Source organism: Mauremys reevesii, linkage group 1 (assembly GCF_016161935.1).
Source record: "Mauremys reevesii isolate NIE-2019 linkage group 1, ASM1616193v1, whole genome shotgun sequence".
Lineage (NCBI taxonomy): Eukaryota > Metazoa > Chordata > Testudines > Geoemydidae > Mauremys > Mauremys reevesii.
The window spans coordinates 332,435,674-332,456,116 of record NC_052623.1 but is presented as its reverse complement, the minus strand read 5'-3'; the positions used below and the strand labels follow the sequence as shown (position 1 = coordinate 332,456,116).

Genomic DNA, 20,443 nt, shown 5'->3' with positions numbered 1-20,443 from the left:
CGCTCGTGTCCCCGCCGCCCCCGACTTCACCGTTACCCCGCACCGCCTGCTCCCCCCCGGACCCGCGCCAGCCCCTCCTCACCGTCCCCCAGCAGCTCCCCGAGAGCCAGTCCCAGGGCAGGGCTACCACCGCCGCTTCCCGCCGCGGCCTCCTCCATGCTGGCAGCTCGCGGAGACCCGAACGTCATCCAAGAGCGACCGGCGCGCGACGGCGCCAGAATGCCGCGCCCCGCGGTGTCTGTGGGCAGGGGCGGTGCTGGGGGGGTGAAGGGTCAGAGGGGAAAGGTCGCGCTGGCCTGGCATCTCCCGCCGCGGGTGAAGTGGCGATTGATGCTACGAGGGGCGGGAGCGGGCACAAGGGGGGAGGGGAGCTGGGCCGGGAGGGGCCCGGGGAGGGATGGGGGCAGGAGAGTGGGGCGCAGTATTGGGTGCTGGGGAGAGCAGGCCTGGCATAGCTGGCTCAGCATCGTTCCCTGCGCCATTCAACCCCATCCTCTTATTGCTCTTCCTTTTCCTGCCCCACTGTCTTCTTCCCGTTTGTCTGTCTGTCTCTCCCCCATTCCCTGTCTTTTCCTTCCCTCGCTGAGGATGTTATACAACCGGGCACTCCTATAGCTAGCTCATGACATCCTGTCTGCTGGGCACTTTGGACAAGGTTTTCTCCCAGTCTCTGTATTGACTCATTCCTGCTGGCCCAGTGACCACCATCAGCTTAGACAATACTGGGCCTCTTGTCCATAGTACCAATTAACTACCCCAAAGAGCATCCCAAAGGCCCCGTTGATCTCATTCCTCCTGATCAAAACTCCCTTAAGGCAAATCAAGACTGATATTGTAGACCTCCTAGAGAAAAGTGTGGTGGGATATGAACACTTGCTTGTGATCCTGGCCATCCCCCCACTACACTACACAAAGGCAACAGCAGTTGCCATGGAACTTTGAGCAAGGATCCCCCCCCCAAAAAAACCTGATCAATCAAGGAACCAGCTTTACATCCCAGTTAATGCAGGTGTTATGCTCCCTATTGAAGATTAAGTCTCCAAAGACTTATGTCTACCGTCCACAAAGAGATGGATTAGTTGAGAGAGTCAACAAAACTCTTAAAGTGATGCTAAAAAACAATTTCTATCCTCTGATCCCAAGCATTAGGACCAATTACTTCCTCGTCTCTTGTTTGTCATAAGGAAGGTACCGCAAGGTTCCATTGCATTCTCTCCCTTTGATCTGTTTATACTGGTGACAGCCTCAAGGAATATTAAACCTTCTATATGAGGGCTGGGATCACCATGGCCAGATGATATCCAGTATGGCCCAGTATGTTCTCCATGTCAGGGAGTGCCTCAAGTCTGGGAGTGTTTGCTTGTAAAAACCTGTCACGGAGGGGAGAGGGGAGCTTGCAAGAACAAACATAACCAGGGTGCATGCCTCCTGACCTTCCAGTCTGGGTAATGAGTACTTTTGCTACTCCCTAGCATGGAATCCATAGTGCTAGCCAGATGGCAAGTGCCTTTTGAAGTGGTTTTTCAGTTGGCCTTGTGGACTACAAAGTCTGCCTGCCTGGCAGGAGGGGAAAAAACAGTATTTCCCATGTGAACCTGTGGAAGCCTTGGAAAACCAGGGAAGGGATGTTTAATGCTTCTCACCTACCAGAACCCAAACTGGGGTTTCAAGCACCCATTGACCAAGAGCCTGCACAAATACAGATGGGTGCCAGTCTCCTAAACAAAGAGCCTAGGTTTTATATCTTAGTGAGGCCTTCTGCAATGAATTCCTTCTGGGTGCAGTGGAGAGTAGACTAATACACCACCATATCAAGACAATATACCCTATGCCACAAGTGGATGAGCTGTTGCAACATTTTGGAGCTCCCAAATACCTCACTACAGTAGCTTTTACAAAAGGCAGATTCTCTGCGCTGCTGAATCACAAGAAAAAACAGCCTTCTTGATACCTTCCAGGGTCTTCCACTTCCTGACAGTGCTTTTTGGCTTGCATGGAGCAGCCGCAACATTTAATGGACAAGGTTCTCAGACCTCATCAGCAGTATGCCATTGCATATTTGGACAATACATATAGCAACAACTGAAACGATCATGTGCAGCAAGTATGAGCTATTTTTCAGTTGCTGGCTGAGGGGGGAGAGATCACGGCCAATCTGGCCAATCAAGAAGTTAGTTACTTGGGTTATAATGAGGGAGGAAGCCAACCTGAGTCATTGATTATCATAGTGCAGGTATTGTCAGCATGTCCCATTCTCTAAACAAAGAAAGAGGTAAGATGCTTTCTTGAACTAGCTGGGTGATTTGTACCCCCAACCCTGGACTTCTTCTTTCCTCCCACCCCTGCCCGAGAGTCTAATAGGTCTGAGACATAGCAGCCTATGGAGAATTTCAGCCCAAATAAATTTAAGAAAGCTATGCATAACTGCAAAAGATATTCTGAAAGTTAAACTAAACTATAGTGATAATCTGTAGAAAGAAAGCTGCTCTATGGGTTTCATTACAGGTTGAATAAGAATATCTGGTTTTATGATGTATGCAGATATTCACTGTGAAATACAATGAAAACATTAAACCCAGTTTCATTTATGCTGTAACTAGGATTTCAATTGTCTTCACAGTTGATGAGTAATTCATTAACCCACAATACTACTAGGTCCCAGTATTCATTCAAATGTTAAACATGATGCTTGATGCTATACTCTGGCTCATTTATGCCATAATAATGGGATATATTGGGCTCTTCTAGCATCCAATTTATTTTGTGCTAGCTCTGAGGTTGATTTACAGCATTCAGGTCTCTTAAACGTTATTTTGAAAGAACGAAATCCTTTTTTGATTTAAATTACATGTTTAATTATCTTGTTAACAAAACTGTCACAGTAATCTTGCAAAAAGAATAGGAGTACTTGTGGCACCTTAGAGACTTAACAAATTTATTGTAGCATAAGCTTAAATTTGTTAGTCTCTAAGGTGCCACAAGTACTCCTATTCTTTTTGCAGATACAGACTAACACAGCTACTACTCTGAAACAGTAATCTTGCTGGATCAAAGACTACATTTAGCACTTGTGACAATACCTTAAGGCAATGGCTTTCAAATTGTGCTCTGCGAAGCACTTCCAAATGGTCTTGTGAGCTGAGTCTGTCACAGCAGTTAAAGCAAGAAGTGGTCCTATTCTTCTTAAAAGTTTCATAGATGTTGTATTTTCATAGAATATCAGGGTTGGAAGGGACCTTAGGATGTCATCTAGTCCAACGCCCTGCTCAAAGCAGAGCCTATCCCCAGACAGATTTTTGCCTCAGATCCCCAAATGGCCTGCTCAAGGTTTGAGCTCACAAACCTGGGTTTTGCAAGCTAATGCTCAAACCATCGAGCTATCAGACCTTGTCTACACTGGTACTTTACAGCGCTGCAACTTTTTTGCTCAGAGCTGAGTGCTGCAAGTTTCAGCACTGTAAAGTTCCAGTGTAGACAGTGCACTAGTGCTGGGAGCCGCACTCCCAGTGCTGGGAGCTGCTTCCCTTGTGGAGGTGTTTTTTGTTTTGTTTTTTACAGCGCTGGGAGAGCTCAGTGCTTTAACATTGCTAGTGAAGATATGCCCTCACTTTTCTGTTCAAGCAGCGCTCCTGTGTGCCTGTGCTAATTTGGGTTAATGGACAGATATTAAAATTCTGATAATAAGAAAAACTTCCTGTCTGGTGAGTACATTAAAAATACCAAAATACAAATATCTAGATGGATGGAACCACACTGCCAAGTGACCCATAACAGAGGAACTTCCATATTGGATCAGATCAGTGGTCCATCTTGTCCAATTCCTGTCCCACCAGTGGTCAGTACCAGCTGCTTTTGAGGAATCAAATGCCTGGAATGACCTGTGCACAGAAGAAGTTTCTTCCTAATAAATCATAGAATCATAGAATATCAGGGTTGGAAGGGACCTCAGGAGATCATCTAGTCCAACCCCCTGCTCAAATCAGGGCAGAAGGCTGGGGATGTGGGGGGGTTCAGGGGTCAGTGCAGAGGACTGGGGGGGGTGGGGGTGCAGGGCAGAAGGCTGGGGGTGTGGGGGGTTGAGGGGTCAGTGCAGAGGGCTGGAGGGTGTGGGGGGTGCAGGGCAGAAGGCTCTGTGTGGGGGGGGGTTCAAGGGTCAGGGCAGAGGGCTGGGTGTGTGTGTGGGGCTCAGGGGTCAGGGCAGAGGGGGTGCAGGGCAGAAGGGTGGGGGTGGGGTTCAGGGGTCAGGGCAGAGGGCTGGGGTGCTTGGCTCGTGGGGGTGCTCCCAGCCCCCTGCCCTGAGTGGCTCATGGCAGGGGTCTGGAAGGGATATGCCCCGTCCCACCCCCTTCCCCAAGGCCCCGTCTCTACCTCTTCCCTGTCTCCTCTATGGAGAAGCGAGCACACTACCACTCTTCCCCCTCCCCCTCTCCCTTGCAAAGGCCATCAGCTGATTGGCGCAGGGAAGGCGGGGGCAGGAAAGCACCGGGCTGGGGGAAGAAGCAGGGCAGGGGGGAAGCTTGGCTGCCGCAGGACCAAGCTTCTGCCTCTTGCCCCAGCAGGGGAGAGCGGTGGGTGGGGGCGGCTGAGTGGGGCTTGGGGATGGGACTGTGGCAGGCAGCAGCGTGCCACTCGAAATCGGCTTGCATGCCATGTTTGGCACGTATTCCATTTTCCAGGGAATGGCTTCCATAGTGTGTATATCAGGGGTAGGCAACCTATGGCATGCATGCCGAAGGCAGCACATGAGCTGATTTTCAGTGGCACTCACACTGCCTGGGTCCTTGCCACCAGTCCGGGGGGCTCTGCATTTTAATTTAATTTTAAATGAAGCTTCTTAAACATTTAAAAAACCTTATTTACTTGACATACAACAATAGTTTAGTTATATATTATAGACCAGGGTTTCTCAAACAGGGGTCGCCGCTTCTGTAGGAAAAGCCCCTGGCAGGCCAGGCCGGTGTGTTTACCTGCCCCGTCCGCAGGTCTGGCCGATCGCTGCTCCGGGCCAATGGGAGTTGCTGGAAGCAGTGGCCAGTACGTCTCTCAGCCCGTGCCGCTTCCAGCAGCTCCCATTGGCACGGAGCAGCGATCCGCGGCTAGTGAGAGCCGCGATCAGCCAGACCTGCGGACGGGGCAGGTAAACACACTGGCCTAGCCCACCAGGGGCTTTCCCTACAGAAGCAGCAACCCCTGTTTGAGAAACCCTGTTATAGACTTATAAAAAGAGACTTTCTAAAACATTAAAATGTATTACTGGCACGCGAAACCTTAAATTAGAGTGAATAAATGAAGACTTGGCACATGACGTCTGAAGGGTTGCAGACCCCTGGTCTATATCTTTACCCTTGACCAGAGATGTTAACTCCCTCCCCTAAAATGTAAACCCAAGAGTAGGATACATCTCTTCATTTTTAAGGAAGAACATGGTGCTCAGTGTAATAGGAAATTGCTCAATGAGATGGGGAGCTTTTTTTTTTCATTGTTAAAAGATGTGCCCTCTGGAAAGGAATCACTCTGGCATAGTGAGTTACAGCCACTATTTTTTTTTTGTCAGTTTACTTCATTTTAATGTGAAGATCTTAAAATTTATAGAGTTGCTTTTTCCTAACTCACCTGAAAAGACTATTTGCAGGTAGCTAAAAATTAAATGGCACACTATGGATTATGCATTTTCCCCTGAAGTTCTCTATTCTGTAATGGGTGTAGAGCATACAAGTAGTAAAGCTAAGTTTATAGGCAAAAGAATGTACAGTTGGAAAATAGCTAGTATTGTGATGGATTTTTTTTCAATATGAATAAACACAGTTTGTCTGTCACATTTTCTATTTTGGTTTAAGAGAAGTTAAATTGGGTTGTAGGCAAAACTGTAGTTAGCTTAACACTATTAAATTATATTGCAGTTGACAGAGTTGTTACTAGCTCTTGATGATTGGTTATTATGAATTAAAAGTATTGACAAACTCTTGTGTAAGGTGGTTATCTTCTAATGTTCAATTTTTGGGGGATTAACACAATGTTATTTTACAGATGGCAGAAGATCTTTAGGATTCCACTATGGAATAAAATAGCAAATTATTGAAATAAGGCATTCCTAACAATAATCGTTCTACTGATCGTTTTGTTTCTTGGTAAGTAGTAAATCTTTCTTCTTGTGTGTTGAAAATTGTTTAAAGGGTACACGGAGTCCATGGGCAATAGATAAACAGGAAGAGTACAAACTTAACGTGACTAGAAACATTTTTTATATTCTTTAGATTTCAGTTCAAACACTTTTTTGGAGGGGGGGCATTTAAACTTTTGTGTGCAGACTTAGTAACATATACACAATAATACAGTATTGTGATGATGCAAGAGAACAAATGGAACTTCAGCCAGACCACTTCTTGGTGCCATCCCATCAGAAATTACAAGCCAAGTATGATTAAGGTAAGTAAGTAACTGGATGGTAGATTTCCAAGGGACGCTTAAGTGCTGGTAGGAAGATGCTTCAGTAGGTGGCACTCTTTCTGTGGGTTGACATTGAAATAATGTCCCAGAACGATGGGGAAAAGGCAGTGTTCTATTGGAGGTGTTTTTTCTCAGACGAGGCATAAAACTGAGGTGCTGGCCACAGCTGGTTTTGAGGGGGAAAGAACACTGGAACCATAGGCCTGGTCTACACTACGCGTTTAAACCGGTTTTAGGCGCGTAAAACCGATTTAACGCCACAACCGTCCACATAAGAGGCCCTTTATATCGGTATAAAGGGCTCTTTAAACCGGTTTCTGTACTCCTCCCTAACGAGAGGAGTAGGGCTAATATCGGTATTAACATATCGGATTGGGGTTAGTGTGGCCGCAGATCGACGGTATTGGCCTCCGGGCGGTATCCCACAGTGCACCACTGACCACTCTGGACAGCAATCTGAACTCGGATGCAGTGGCCAGGTAGACAGGAAAAGCCCCGCGAACTTTTGAATATTTCCTGTTTGCCCAGAGTGGAGCTCTGATCAGCACGGGTGGTGATGCAGTTAAAAATCAAAATAAAGAAAGAGCTCCCGCATGGACGATGCGGACGTGATCGCTGTAAGGGCAGGCAAATCTGTTCTATCAGCGCTCCGTTACAGAAGACGAAATTCAAAATCATTTTTTAAATATCTCCAGACAGATGCCATAGCAGGGACTCAGCGCACTGCTGCGTGGCAAGCGTAACGGAAAGCCAAAGAATCAAATGGACGCTCATGGACTGGAGGACTCAAGCTATCCCACAGTTCCTGCAGTCTCTGAAAAGCATTTGCATTCTTGGCTGAGCTCCAAATGCTTCTAGGGTCAAAAACAGTGTCCGCGTGGGTCAGGGCATAGCTAGGCAATTTACGCACCCCACCCACCCCAGAAGTGAAAGGGAAAACAATCCTGTCTTGACTCTTTTACATGTCACCCTATCTTTACTGAATGCTGCAGATAGACGCGATGGTGCAGCACTCAACACCAACATCCTTGCTCCCCCCACGCTATGGATGGCTGATGGTACAAAAAGATGGAAATCCGTCCTCATCATCAGCCTATTGGCACATGGGGCAGTGCAAAAAGACTGGTAACCATGATGACCAGCATCTGTTAGGTCAATCAAGGGCGCCTGGTCCTAATTTTTCCTGGTAGATGGTACAATATGGCTGATAACCATCATCATCATAGCAACAAGGGGCTGAGCTTCATCAGCCCCCACCCTTCATGTGTAAAGAAAAGATTCAATTGCCCCTGGACTAGCAGCAGGATGCTGGGCTCCTCTCCTCCACACTCCTTAATGTCCTATGTGGACTATCATAGCAACTGGAGGCTGCCTTCCACTCATTTCTCACTAACAAGTATTCCTGCATTCTTTATTACTTCATCACACAAGTGGGGGGACAATGCTATGGTAGCCCAGGATGGCCGGGGAAGAATGGAATGAACAGGTGGGGTTGTTGCAGGAGCACCCCCTGTGAATAGCATACAGCTCATAATCTATGCAGGATCTGACACAGAGCAGCTGTGCTCTCTGGTTCTCTGATACAGTGGTTCTCTAGTACACTTGCCCATATTCTAGGCAGGACTGATTCTATTTTTAGATACCAAAAAGGAGGGATTGACTCAGGGAGTCATTACCAATTTTAGCTTTGCGCCCTGGCTAAGAGCAGCCAGGGGCACTTATGACAGCAGCAAATGGAACAGTGCAAAGGACTGGTAGCCATGCCCATCTTATTACCAATTTATGGTATGGTAGATGGTACAATATGGCTGATAACCATCTCTGCTATCATGCAAAAGCAAAAGCATGCAGCTGTGTAGCACTGCTGAATCGCCTCTGTGAGCGGCATCTAGTACACATACGGTGACAGTCACAAAAGGCGAAACAGGCTCCATGATTGCCATGCTATGGCATCTTCCAGGGCAATCCAGGGAAAAAAAGGCATGAAATGCTTGTCTGCCGTTGCTTTCCCAGCGGAAGGAGTGACTGACGACATTTACCCAGAACCACCCGCGACAATGATTTTTGCCGCATCAGGCACTGGGATCTCAACCCGGAAATTCAAAGGGGGGGGGAGGCTGCGGGAACTATGGGATAGCTACGGAATAGCTACCCACAGTGCAATGCTCCAGAAATCGACGCTAGCCTCGGACCGTGGACGCACACCACCGATTTAATGTGTTTAGTGTGGCCGCGCACACTCGATTTTATACAATCTGTTTTGTTAAACCGGTTTATGTAAATTCGGAATAATCCCGTAGTGTAGACATACCCATAGAATAGCATCAAAGTCTAGTGAAATCTGAGCTTGGGTAACATCTGCCTGGCTAAATTCATTTTACTTCTGTCACAAATTACTGTGCATGGTTTCTGTGTGCTGATGAACATACTGTGTACTGTCTTTGATGATGGAAGTGATTCTTTTGCATGAGAAGGAGAGGCGATAAGTTAGTAAAATGCTTTGAGATAAAAATGTAATGTAATTCCAAATGACTTTAAATCATTTGGAATTACATTACATTTGGACTTTAAAGTGAAATTGACTAGATTTACTGTCTATGGTGAATGAAAGAAATGCAAGAAGTAAACTTCATAAATATCTAAAAGCAAACTAGATTGGAAAATGTTCTTTTTAATAAACTAACTTGTAGTAATGCAAGTACAGACATCTAAAATATGAATAATATTTAAGTGCCTGTTTTAGAAGACCTCCAGAAACCTTAGCTAGATATTATGGAGAATGTCACTACAATAGAAAATAAAATAGAAAAGTGGTGGATTTTTATTTTCCTCCCTGAGCTCCAGCTGGAAAGATGGTGAGTGAATTTTGATCAAACTTTTTTGTTAAGGAAAGGCAGATTTGAGCTGAAATTAAATATGGGGTATCCTTGTGAAACCATAATACAGCTGTCTTAAGGCAAGGCCTGAACATTCCCATGGCATAAAAGGATGGAAATTTGTTTTATCTTTTCAGTTTTAACACATTCAGTATGAAGTTTAACTCCAGAACTTCATACAAGTTATGTGCATGTAGAAAAAGAAGGTTATTATATGTAGTGACATGCAGTTGCTTTGCTCTAAGGTGGAATGCAGCAGCAGCAGCAGATTAATAACACAGTATTGATAACTTCAGAGTTTAGGACAGGAAGTGAAAGGTACCTTTACCTTGAAGTGATATTTTAGGTAACCAGAATTTGATGCTTGGAATCTATCTGGGAAACTAGGATTAATACCTTACTCTTTCAAAAAGTGGGTTTTATGAGGACCCCAAGTTTTGTCTCCAAAAGATGGCAAATCCAGCAGCAAATCATCACATAACATGATGCTGGGGGAACTGGTTCAATAATGGATTGGAGGGAAGAATGTGACTTGCTGAATTGCCAACATCATCCCCTACAATGTCTGTGTGCTCCCAGGATGTTTCCTATTCCAATATTAATTTAGACCAACCTGGCTTAATGCTTATGTATACTTGAAATGCCACATTGGCACAGCTGCAATGATTTACTGTAGACACTACCTCTGATGATGGGAGGGGTTCTCCCATCGGTATCAGTAATCCACCTCCCCTAGAGGCAGTAGCTAGGTCAATGGAAGAAGTCCTCCTCAACCTAGCACTGGCTACAAGGGGATTTAGGTCAGCTTAACTAAATCACTCAGTGGTGTGTATTTTTCACACCCCTGAGTGACGGAGCTGGGTCGATCTAATTTTCTAGTATAGACCAGCTCTTAGTTTCAGATGCTGCTGATTGCAGCCAAGGCTGTTGGCCACTTAGGAAAAGGTTTTATAGGGAAAGATGGCAAAATAACGTACTTCACCCATACTGTATTTGCAATAGTACAACTCATCTGAAAGGATTTTTTTTATACGTTAGTGAATGTGAATAAACTTCATTATGTTTGATTGGATTCCAGTAAATACTTTTTTCATAGTTACAGTGTAAAGGAAATATAAACATTGCTTCTGTCTGATCAAATCTTAATTTGAACCATATATGCAACACCTGCTTAGCAAGAGAAATCCTTAGGGAATGGGGGGGAAATCTATTTTTGGTCTTCTCACTGCTAACTAAGCAACTGGAATCTGGTCCGGGTTGAAGGTGTCAAAAGTCATTACCATCTGATGGGTCTCTGATAGTGTTTGTGGAATGATATTTTGTTCCTAATGGGTAGGTACATATGTCAAAAGACACCATCATTGCTGGCAATATTGTATCTAGACAGAGGACAGTGATATAGCATGGTGACTGAACTACCTAATCACTCCAGAATGATTCCTTCAGGTGGGTCAGGCACATTCCAAAGGCCATTGAAGTTGGTACTGCCACTACAGGGATTTGCCTGTTCTGTGGACTGAGGAGACTGCATATATTTCTAAAGTTCTCAGTCTTATACAGTAGCCTAATACACTGTGCCACACATACTCATTAAAAAACAAGACAAAACAATTTTTGTTTTTGTTTACAGATGCTATTAGAGAAGTGAAGAAATACTCAACTTCACACGGGACTGAAAAGGCTGCAAATATCAACCCCAATGCCTATGATCATATTCAGATGAAACTCTTTAGGTCACAAAGAAACCTTTACATCTCAGGATTCTCCCTGTTTCTCTGGCTGTAAGTGTAAAATTTGCTATTCCAATTCATCGACAGTGTCTCTCATACAATAAATACTGTACAAGGCAGTAACAAGAAGATCAGAAAGCTGGATGGACAGATTTATAAGAAAAGGTTGAAAGAGCTAAATATGGATAGCTTGGCTAAGATAGTATAAATGCTAAAGGTGAAAAGAAATTGCTGAATGTAATATACACAGATATAACCAGAAAAGGAAAATTTGGTGTGACTGTTAGGAGAAACATCTCAGTCGGGAAGTTATTTGGCAGCAGGTGTTTCCATGGGGAAGTTGTAGGAGCCCAATCTTGAGACTTTAAATCTATACTAGATAGGATAATAGAAAATGTATTTTAGGGAACAAACTTGGACTTGCAGTGAGATGGGACTAGATAATCTAGTTTTTTGATCTCTGATTTCTATAACTGTTGATTTCCTTCTTGGAATTTGTCAGTTATGAGTATTTTTTTAACTGCAGATTTGCAGTAAATAAGTTACAGCACCATTAAAATAATCCTAGTAGCCAGCATGTTGGTATCGAGAACCTAGGTTCTCAAGTCTAACTGGACTGTTTCACTGAAGCTTAGCAAGAGCGTGGATCCTTAAGAGCAATATTCCCAGCCTCCGAGGCATATGCTTGGCTATTGAGCACTTTTTGAAAGATGGCTAACCACTATATCCTTTTCAGCCAGTTTAAGTGGTTATGCAACTAATAACACAGATCAGTGTAAATTTCTAAGTGAATGTTTATGTTAACAATAGTAGCCAGTCCATTTATGATAAGGAAAGATGGGCAGAGCTACCTAGAATTAAAGATCCACCCACTCAATCAAGGGAGGGGGCCATAGGATGAAGGATCAGCTAATTCCATGGGACAAATAATGAAAAGAACAAGAGTGCATGTCCTTGGTTTAAAACAAAGGCAACAGATGGGGACATTGAGTAGTGAACCCTAGTCAGTGCCCATTACTCAATAAAGCAGTCAAAGGAGTTGGCATATGCCACCGAGAGGCACTCTGCCCAAATACCTGAGACAAATAGGTACCAAAAGTAGGCATCACAGTTACAGAGAACCTCTTTGTCAAACTGCATCTTCCTGGACTGATGTATGTCTCTTGGCCAGTGCCAGTAGGAGGTTGACTAAAAGGTCCTGTTACATCACCAGGTCGTAGACTGGGAGTTGTTAAAGGAAAAGATGTGGAGAAAGGTGCAGCCAGAATCTCAGCAGGAGGTTGTGGAGGAGCCAGAAAAGAGGCTGCAACCTGGTGCTGCGGAAGTAGACATGCTCTAGGGTCTCGCTGGGGACAAATATTGGGTTCCATGAACTGTGCCAGCAGAGTGCCTGTACTCACTGCTCCATTGAGTAGCCCCCAGATTATGTCCTCAGTGGACCATGGAACCAAGGTGGAATAAAAGCTGCTGCACTGGGAACCTCACCCTCTGCAAGGGGTAAAAGGTCTGACCACTTTGTATCGGGGTGAAACATGATAGGAAGTGGATGGTGTGGATCATAAGCTGTTCTCTAGGCACTGTTCAGAGGTGGATTGCCTGGATATCAGTCAGCCTACTCAAGTGGGGCCTGGAGGGTAAGGGAGAGGCCCAATTTTTGAGGTCTGAACAGTCCTGGGTTAGCGATGGGCATGGAGAACCTTCTCACAGCACCCATTTGAGATAAGCAAGAGAGGCAGGGAGCAAAGCAGCCTTCACCTCCTGAAGCATCTGGGGGACACAAGGGTTGGACAGCCCCATGCATTGGGCAAGCGCCGTTGGATCCACCAGTCCCACAGTCCAGGAAGTCTCAGATTCTGATAAACATTATTCAAGCCGGTCCTCCAGCGCACCAGGGGAGCCATATTCACCTATGCTTGAAGATGAGAATTGTGCAGCAGGGGCTTGAGGAACAGCTTGCCTCCCCGCATCTCCACAGCGGCCACAATGCACTTCTTTGCAGAGCTTCCAGGTCCTGAGACGGTCCTGGTAAAAAGACCAGTACCTCAGAGAGAACTTGAATGAGAGACCCTCCCGCAAAGTGGTTATGAAAGCTTCCACAATTGTTGCTAGATTGATAGCCCTATAGACTGAAATATTTTCTTTTAATTGAAAACACTTATTTTAACCTGTAGAACAGATATAACACAAGTCACAATAGCACAATCTCATTACCCCGTCTTGCTTCTACCCTGCCTTGGAGGGACCACATTTAAGGATGAAAGGATGGTTAATTGTCCATGATTCAGTCCTTGGCCTCTGTACTAAGACTATCAAGAAGGGGCTCAACTTCATCTTTTTGGGCCCAACTTTGTCTTTTACATTCATTTATTTCAGCTCATAAAGCTCTATAGGTGCCTGTTTCATGATCTGGGGGCCCCTTATCTCATTTTTATATACACAATAGTAAACATGATAGAATACAATCTTATCTCTGCCACCTGAGTGTGAATATGATATATAGTAAAAAAGTGAGCCTGTGATACAACAGACTCATTCAACTAAACCTGTCCATCTCAAAGAGTGTGAGAGAGTGGGAAAAGATGAACTCTACTGCATGGTAGGTGCATGTCTATGCTACCAACTTTAAGTTGACATCCAGCTGCCACAGTCATTAAGTCGGAAGTGCATATCCACACCATACTAGGTGGAGCATGTCCTCACTAGCAGCGCTTGCATTGATGCTGATAGCAGTATACCATGGGTAGCTATCCCACAGTGCAACTCGCCATGGGGTTTTGGGAAGGGCTTTCAGTGCCTCATGGGACCAAAACATTTTCATGGGGGGACTGGGACTCTGGCTTCAATGACCCATGGTGCATCCCCCTCTCCCACATCTCAACTGCAACTGATAATATTTCATGCCTTTTTTCAAAATACTGGCATAGCTGCATGTGCACCATCTCCTGAGAAGTATGGATCCCACTCAGCTGTTACTGTTGGGAGCATTACAAACACCACACACCTTATCCTGCAGTATTTCCAGAGCTGGGAGAGGAGCCGCCGCATGGAACATGGCAATGTCCTTCAAGCAGCCATGCTGGAAGCCATAGAACAAAACAATTCCCGATTGCTGCTGGCAGTCGTACAGCAGCTGAACACAATGGAGCGTCATTTCTGACCGAGAAACAAGCACTGACTTCCCTGAGGTGGAAGCCAATCTCCCCATCAGGTGTTCCCTGTTCAGAGTCACTGGGAAAACAGCCCAGAACCTGGAGAGAGAGGTCAAGGACATGCTGGCTTTAGATGTGATCCAGCCGTTCAACAGCCCACGGGCCTCACCCGTGGGGCTGGTCCCCAAGGAAGACGGGATGATCTGGTTCTGTGGGGACTATCGGAAGCTTAAAGCCCTCTCCGTGTCCGATGCCTACCCCATGCTTAGGCCTGGGGAGATTCTAGACAAGCTGAGGGGGATGGAGAATGTGGCCCTGGCGTACATCGATGACATGTGTGTCTTTAGCCAGACCTGGGAGGAACATGTGTCCCAGGTGAAGAGGGTGCTGGGCTGCTTCAAGGAGGCAGGACTGATGGTAAAAGCCAAAAAGTGCAAGGTGGAAATGATCAGAGATTGGTCCATTCCCCAGACCAAGAAACAAATCCAGGCCTTTATCAGGATGATGGGGTGCTGCCGGAGGCTTGTACCCCACGTTAGCCCCTGAGCTGCCCCCATCCCTGAGCTATGTGAGAAGGGTAAGCCAGACAAGGTGGTCTGGACTGAGCAGTGCCAGAGGGCTCTCTGTATACTTAAGGAGGCTCTAATCCAGGGGCCAGTAAATCTGGTAAACCCAGACTTTGCGAAGCCTTTTGCAATGTTCACCGACACCTCAGATGCAGGGCTGGGTGCGGTGCTGATGCAAGCCGATGCTAAGGGTGGGAAACACCCCATCGGGTACCTGAGCAAGAAACTGCTGCCCCGGGAGCAGAACTATGCAGCCTCAGAGAAGAAATGCCTGGCCATGGTGCAGGCCCTTAGAAAGCTGCAGTTGTATCTATTTGGGCGGCGCTTTACTGTGTATACTGACCACTCTCCTCCGACGTGGCGGCATCATATGAAAGGGGCTGATGCCGAGCTGCGGGTGACAGAGACATCGGTTCAGAGGGTGGCCAAGGTCAAGATGGGGGCTCTTAACCAAGAGAACCCGAATTGCAGCCCTCCAAACTGGAGCGGTGGGAAAAGACCCAATTCCAGTTTAAACCCCAGGGGTATTGGGGTGGCAAAAGGGCACGGGCCACATAAACCTTCCCACGTGCAGCCTGCAAGTGCCATCAAGCACAACAGACCTATGGAAGGGTGTAAAACTGGAAGGGCCTGGTGTAACTCTCGCCAAGGAATGGGAGAAATGATGGGGCATCCATGGGAACGTTGGTGGGTTCGAATTTCCCCAGGTCACCGGCTAAAGTGACCTCACTCAGTTCAGTCTCGAATGGGGGACAGATGTGACGAAGTGGGACTGTTCTTACAGTTTCCTCTGAATACTGTAGGGGTGCTTCAGTTTCCCCTATGCATTTCTTAAGTCTCTAGGTGGTGGGATAAGGGGATGAGATTGTTGCAGAGCAAAGGGCCAGTGTGCATAAATGGCCGACACTCTGTCTCCTGGCAACTAATGGCCTGGGCCCTTCCCCGCTGCAAGGAGATAGCTAAAGGTGTTGGAGAACAAAGGAATCAGGTGATCTCCTGGCCCGGGAAAGGGACAAAGCAGAGGAGGAGGGGCTGGTGGGTGAGTCAGTTTGGGGCTGGCTGGGAACATGAAGTGAGGTGCAGACTTGGTTGTCTGGCTCACTGCCCCCGAAAATGGACCCAGCTTAGGGGTCCTGTTCTCTGTACCTACAAGCTCTGTATAAACTGTGTTCCCGTCATCTAATAAACCTCTGTTTTACTGGCTGGCTGAGAGTCACGTCTGACTGTGAAGTCGGGGAACAGGACCCTCTGGCTTCCCCAGGACCCCGCCGGGTGGACATGCTGTGGGAAGCGCACAGAAGGGCAGAGGAATGCTCCAAAGGTCAGACCCAGGAAGGTGGAAGCCATGTGAGATTCTTACCCTGAAGACAGTCTGCTCACAGAGAGGAGACTTCACCAGAGTCCTGACAGGCTTTGTAGAGGGCAGTTCCAGAGCATCGCCCAGGGACTCCATGACACCTTGGCAACATGCAGGACATATTGGATGGCTTTGCCTCAGTGGGGCAATCTATCTTGGTACCAGACCACCTTGCCAAAGAGTACATAAACAGAAAGGGGTACTTTTCTCCCCACTCCTGCTGAAGCCCTGAGCCCCGGCAGGCATGCCCCTCGGGGCTGAAGCCCTGAGCCTCATCAGATACCTACTGTGGGGATGAAAGCCCGAGACACCCTTCCCTATTCGGCAGAAACCAGAGGCAACGTGTGGAGAGGGACACATGGAGTCACGTGCCCCCCAGATTTTTGCCAGGGCAGGCTGGACCCCCTTGGTCACCTGGTGCCACCAGGCCCCCTCCCTGCATTGCAGCTGCTGGAGCTGGCAAATGGGGAGCTGCATCCGTGGGCAGAAGCAGCAGCAAACAGCAGGGAACTGCAGGGAGAGCTGTTGCATTTGCTGCTCTCTCCCCCCACGAAGCGACCCCTCCCAGCACCTCCCAGAAAAAAGCATAATGGGGGAATCACGTTCTCTATTATTCGCAGTCTGAGCAATTGAAATGAAAACTGCCACCATCTCCCTAGGTGACCTTAGCTGATATCACCCTCCTGAGGGTAGTAAAGGCGGCAAGGGAACAGATGCTGCAATGATGCCAGCAGATTTAATATTGGAGTGGTGTGAAACTGTCCTACTGTGGTGGAAGAAATAAGGCAGCCCTCCCCAGAAATCTTCTGCAACAGATTGCAGAGTACCTCCATGAAACTTTCCTGGAGATCTCTATGGAGGATTCCCAGGCCATCCCTCTGCACATAAACAGCTTTTTCCATGGGGCTCCCTCTTCCTAGCTGGTGCAGCCACTGGGAAGCAGATAGCCACTGTACCTCATCATTTAAAACAAAAAAAATTATACATAGAGTATAAGTACATGTGACCCCAAAATATTAGTTGGAGTTGCATACTCACCAGAGATGCCCTCCCGGGCATCAAACTTGGCCACGATGCTGTTCTGTGACTGGCTGGATTGTTCTTGGGTTTCAAACAGCTCTTTGCTCTCCGGGAGAATGGATCCCCTGCTCACTTGCCTCCCATTCGCCTTTTCCTTATCCTAGTCCAAGACCTCCTCACTGTAGCCTGTGGTGGCCCGGGAGTCCGACTTCCCAGGGGTATCTACACTGCTCTTTGGGGTTGTGGGGTTGTTGCTGGGAATTGCATGTAGCTTGTTGTAGAAGCGGCATGTCTGTGCTGCAAAACCAGAATGACTGTTTGCCTCTTTTCTTCTGGTACACCTGCTGAAGCTCTTTAATTTTCATACAGCACTTCTGCATTGCCCTAGTGTAGCCCTTGTCCCCTATGTCACATGCAATCTTTTCGTAGGTGTCTACATTTCTACGGCTGGATCAGAGCTGTGCTTGTACAGACTCCTCTTCACACAGACCAATAAGATTCATCACCTCCTGTGTACTCCAGGTTGGAGCACGTTTGGGACATTGAATCGCCATGATCCACTTGGCTGGTGAGCTCTCCACGCTGAACAGACAGGAAACGGGAATTCAAAAGTTCTTGGTGCTTTAACAGGAGAGATGCTGTTTCCTGTGTACCTGGCTGTTGAGCAACAAAGTTGAAAACATTCACCAGAGCAGTCACAGCGGAGTATTGTGGGATACCTCCTGGAGGCCAATAAAGTGGACGTAAGCAAGGCACTGTCTATGCTGCCTCTTCGTCGATCTGACAACATTGATTTAAGCACTACGCCTCCTGCGGAAATGGAGTAGTTAAGTCAATGTAGCAGGCGAGTTACATCAGCAGAATGAACGTGGTAGTGTAGACATAAACTTCATTAGATCGACGTAAGCTGCCTTCAGTTGACCTAACTGTGTAGTGTAGACCAGGCCTAAAAGGTTAACGGGTCTGTTAATGCTTCTCCCCGGAACAAGGATGAGGCAATCACTTAGATTTGTGAATCCAGGCAGCCATCTTACAAAAATAATTTTTGCTCACTGCTGCCTTGGGCTTTAACTGACCCAGTAATATATTGCCGAAAGGCTCTGGTAATGTAAGGAGAGAAAGATGCATCAAAATGAAGTGGAAGTTTGTGTGTGTTCAGAATAAAGAGGATCTCTGAGAACCTGAATTATACCACTTGGACTCAAGTGTTCTCTTGAAACATTAGTAGGGAGGTGAAATTGATGTGTGTTCCTGGTCAGAATTATGGGGAGCTGTCATATTTGGATATCTTGGGAGTAGTAATCACTGTAAAATGAAAAACTCTCAGACTTTGTCACACTTTTGTGTATGTGTGTTTTTATATTTTATTATTAGTGTTAGTACAAAACAAATGTTTTAGATCCAAAATCATCAATAGAATGCATAGGAAGTAATATGCAAAAATTACAAATACATTTTAAAATTAAATTGAAAAGTGCTTCTACCCTTGCCTCCTACAAAGGTTCTTATACCATGTTTATTACCATAATATCTTAGCACCTGAATCTTGAGTTCATGGTTCTGTGTTTCTCCTATGACATTAAATAACAGCACAAGCACCTTCAACCCTGTAAGCAATGGAGGTCCCTCTCCCACTTCTTAAATATGTGTAATGTTATCCTTTGGAACAGGTGACACTCAGAACTGGAATTCAGGTCCTGAAAGGGTTTTCACTTTTCAAGTTCTAATTTTAACTATTTGTCAACTATTAAGCTTATGCATGTGTCCTATTAATTTAAGATCCTAAACAGACTCTTAAATTTATTTATATAAGTATTTTGTTCACCTTTACATCTAAAATAAAATCTTAACAGAAAGCTAAGAATCTTATTAGAAAAAGTAATAATGCTTAAATTCTCACTGTTTCTTCCTCAGTGTACTGAGACGTACTACTCACCCTTATTACTCAGTTGGCAAAAGAGATGGGAATTCAGGTAGCTATGGAAATTTAAGTAGCAAATACTAACAAAGCTGCCAGAAAATACATGGAGGAGAATGAAAAGTTGCAACAGGTATCTTAATTGCCTTTTTAAATATCTTTTTAAAAGGAAATAATTACAGCAAAAACTGTCTGAGCTGTAAGACCCAGTGGGTATGTCTACACTGCAATTAGACACTCATGGCTGGCTCATGCCAACTGACTCATGCTCGTGGGGCTCAGCCCAAGGGGTTACAGTCCTAAAGCCCAGACTCCAGCCCGAGCCCTAAAGTTTACACTGCAGTTAAATGGCCTCTTAGGACTCCTCTCAGTTGTGTAGTGATGTGTTTCCTGGGTAAGTGCTCTTTCCTTAGTCTCCACAGGCTTGTGTAGGGGTTCAGAGCATGTTTGCCCCTCCTCTGGCTGTTAGTGAAATGTCTGGGCAGGGAAAGTGCTCCAGACTCCCTTGCAGTACCAGCTCTTCCAACCTTGATACCAGCAGGAGGGGCTGGGCTGCATAGGTTTCAAGATTTCCACTCAGTATACGGCAGCTGTTTGACCCTACCACCATGATTACCTCCTCATGCTTCTAGAAGAGTGGTCCCCAAATTGTGGGGCATGCCCCTCCAGGAGGACACAGATGAATGTTTGGGGGGGGGAGGAACACGGTGGGGCCCAGGCCAGCACACACACGTGCCAGGGAGGAATCACCATGCTTTAAGCCTCACTCTGCCTTCAGACGCAGTTCTGCCCCTAGATCATCTCTGCCCTCATTCCCTCTCCGTCCCCAGGCCAGCCTCATCTCAAGCCTCAGCTCCTACCCCATATCCAGTTCTGCCCCCAACTACGCCTTCAGCCCAAGTTCTGCTGAGGAAGCCTTAGCTGTGCTGTAATGGAAGGGGGCATGGACGGATACCCTTACTGGTAGTGGGGCGTACAACTGTAAGAGTTTGCGCACCACTGTTCTAGAACAACATGCAAGGGGGGATATGCAGGAACTATGAGTTTCATCCCCTATGATCTTAATTTTAAAAAAATCTAATTACTGTGATACTATAGGCAGGGGCGGCTCTAGAGCCCAGCGGGGCAAGCACCCGCCTGGGGCGGCCCTTTCCCAGGGGGGCGGCAGGCTGGGCCGGTGGACCTGCCGCAGTCATGCCTGCGGGAGGTCCACTGGAGCCTCAGGACGACCGGACCTGCCGCAGGCACGACTGCGGACGGTTCGCTGGTCCCGTGGCTCGGCTGAACCTCCCGCAGGCATGACTGCGGCAGCTCAACCGGAGCCGCCGGATCAGCGAACCGTCCGCAGCTGCGGGAGGTCCAGCTGAGCCGCGCGACCAG

The 20,443-nt window shown here is 46.7% G+C and overlaps 1 protein-coding gene and 1 pseudogene across 4 annotated transcripts in view; one reads left to right on the top strand and one right to left on the bottom strand.

The window, feature by feature from the left end:
* Positions 1-211, bottom strand: part of COG5 (component of oligomeric golgi complex 5) — a 324,671-nt gene extending 324,460 nt beyond the window's left edge. For 3 of the 4 annotated variants that reach the window (XM_039516771.1, XM_039516790.1, XM_039516780.1), the window contains exon 1: positions 83-211. In XM_039516771.1, coding sequence (XP_039372705.1) covers positions 83-188 — 106 coding nt within the window. In that variant the 5' untranslated portion in view covers positions 189-211. The remainder of the gene's footprint in view (positions 1-82) is intronic. The other variant, XM_039516800.1, reaches the window with a different exon arrangement.
* Positions 212-6,013: 5,802 nt separating this feature from the next.
* Positions 6,014-20,443, top strand: part of LOC120378723 — a 50,215-nt pseudogene continuing 35,785 nt past the window's right edge.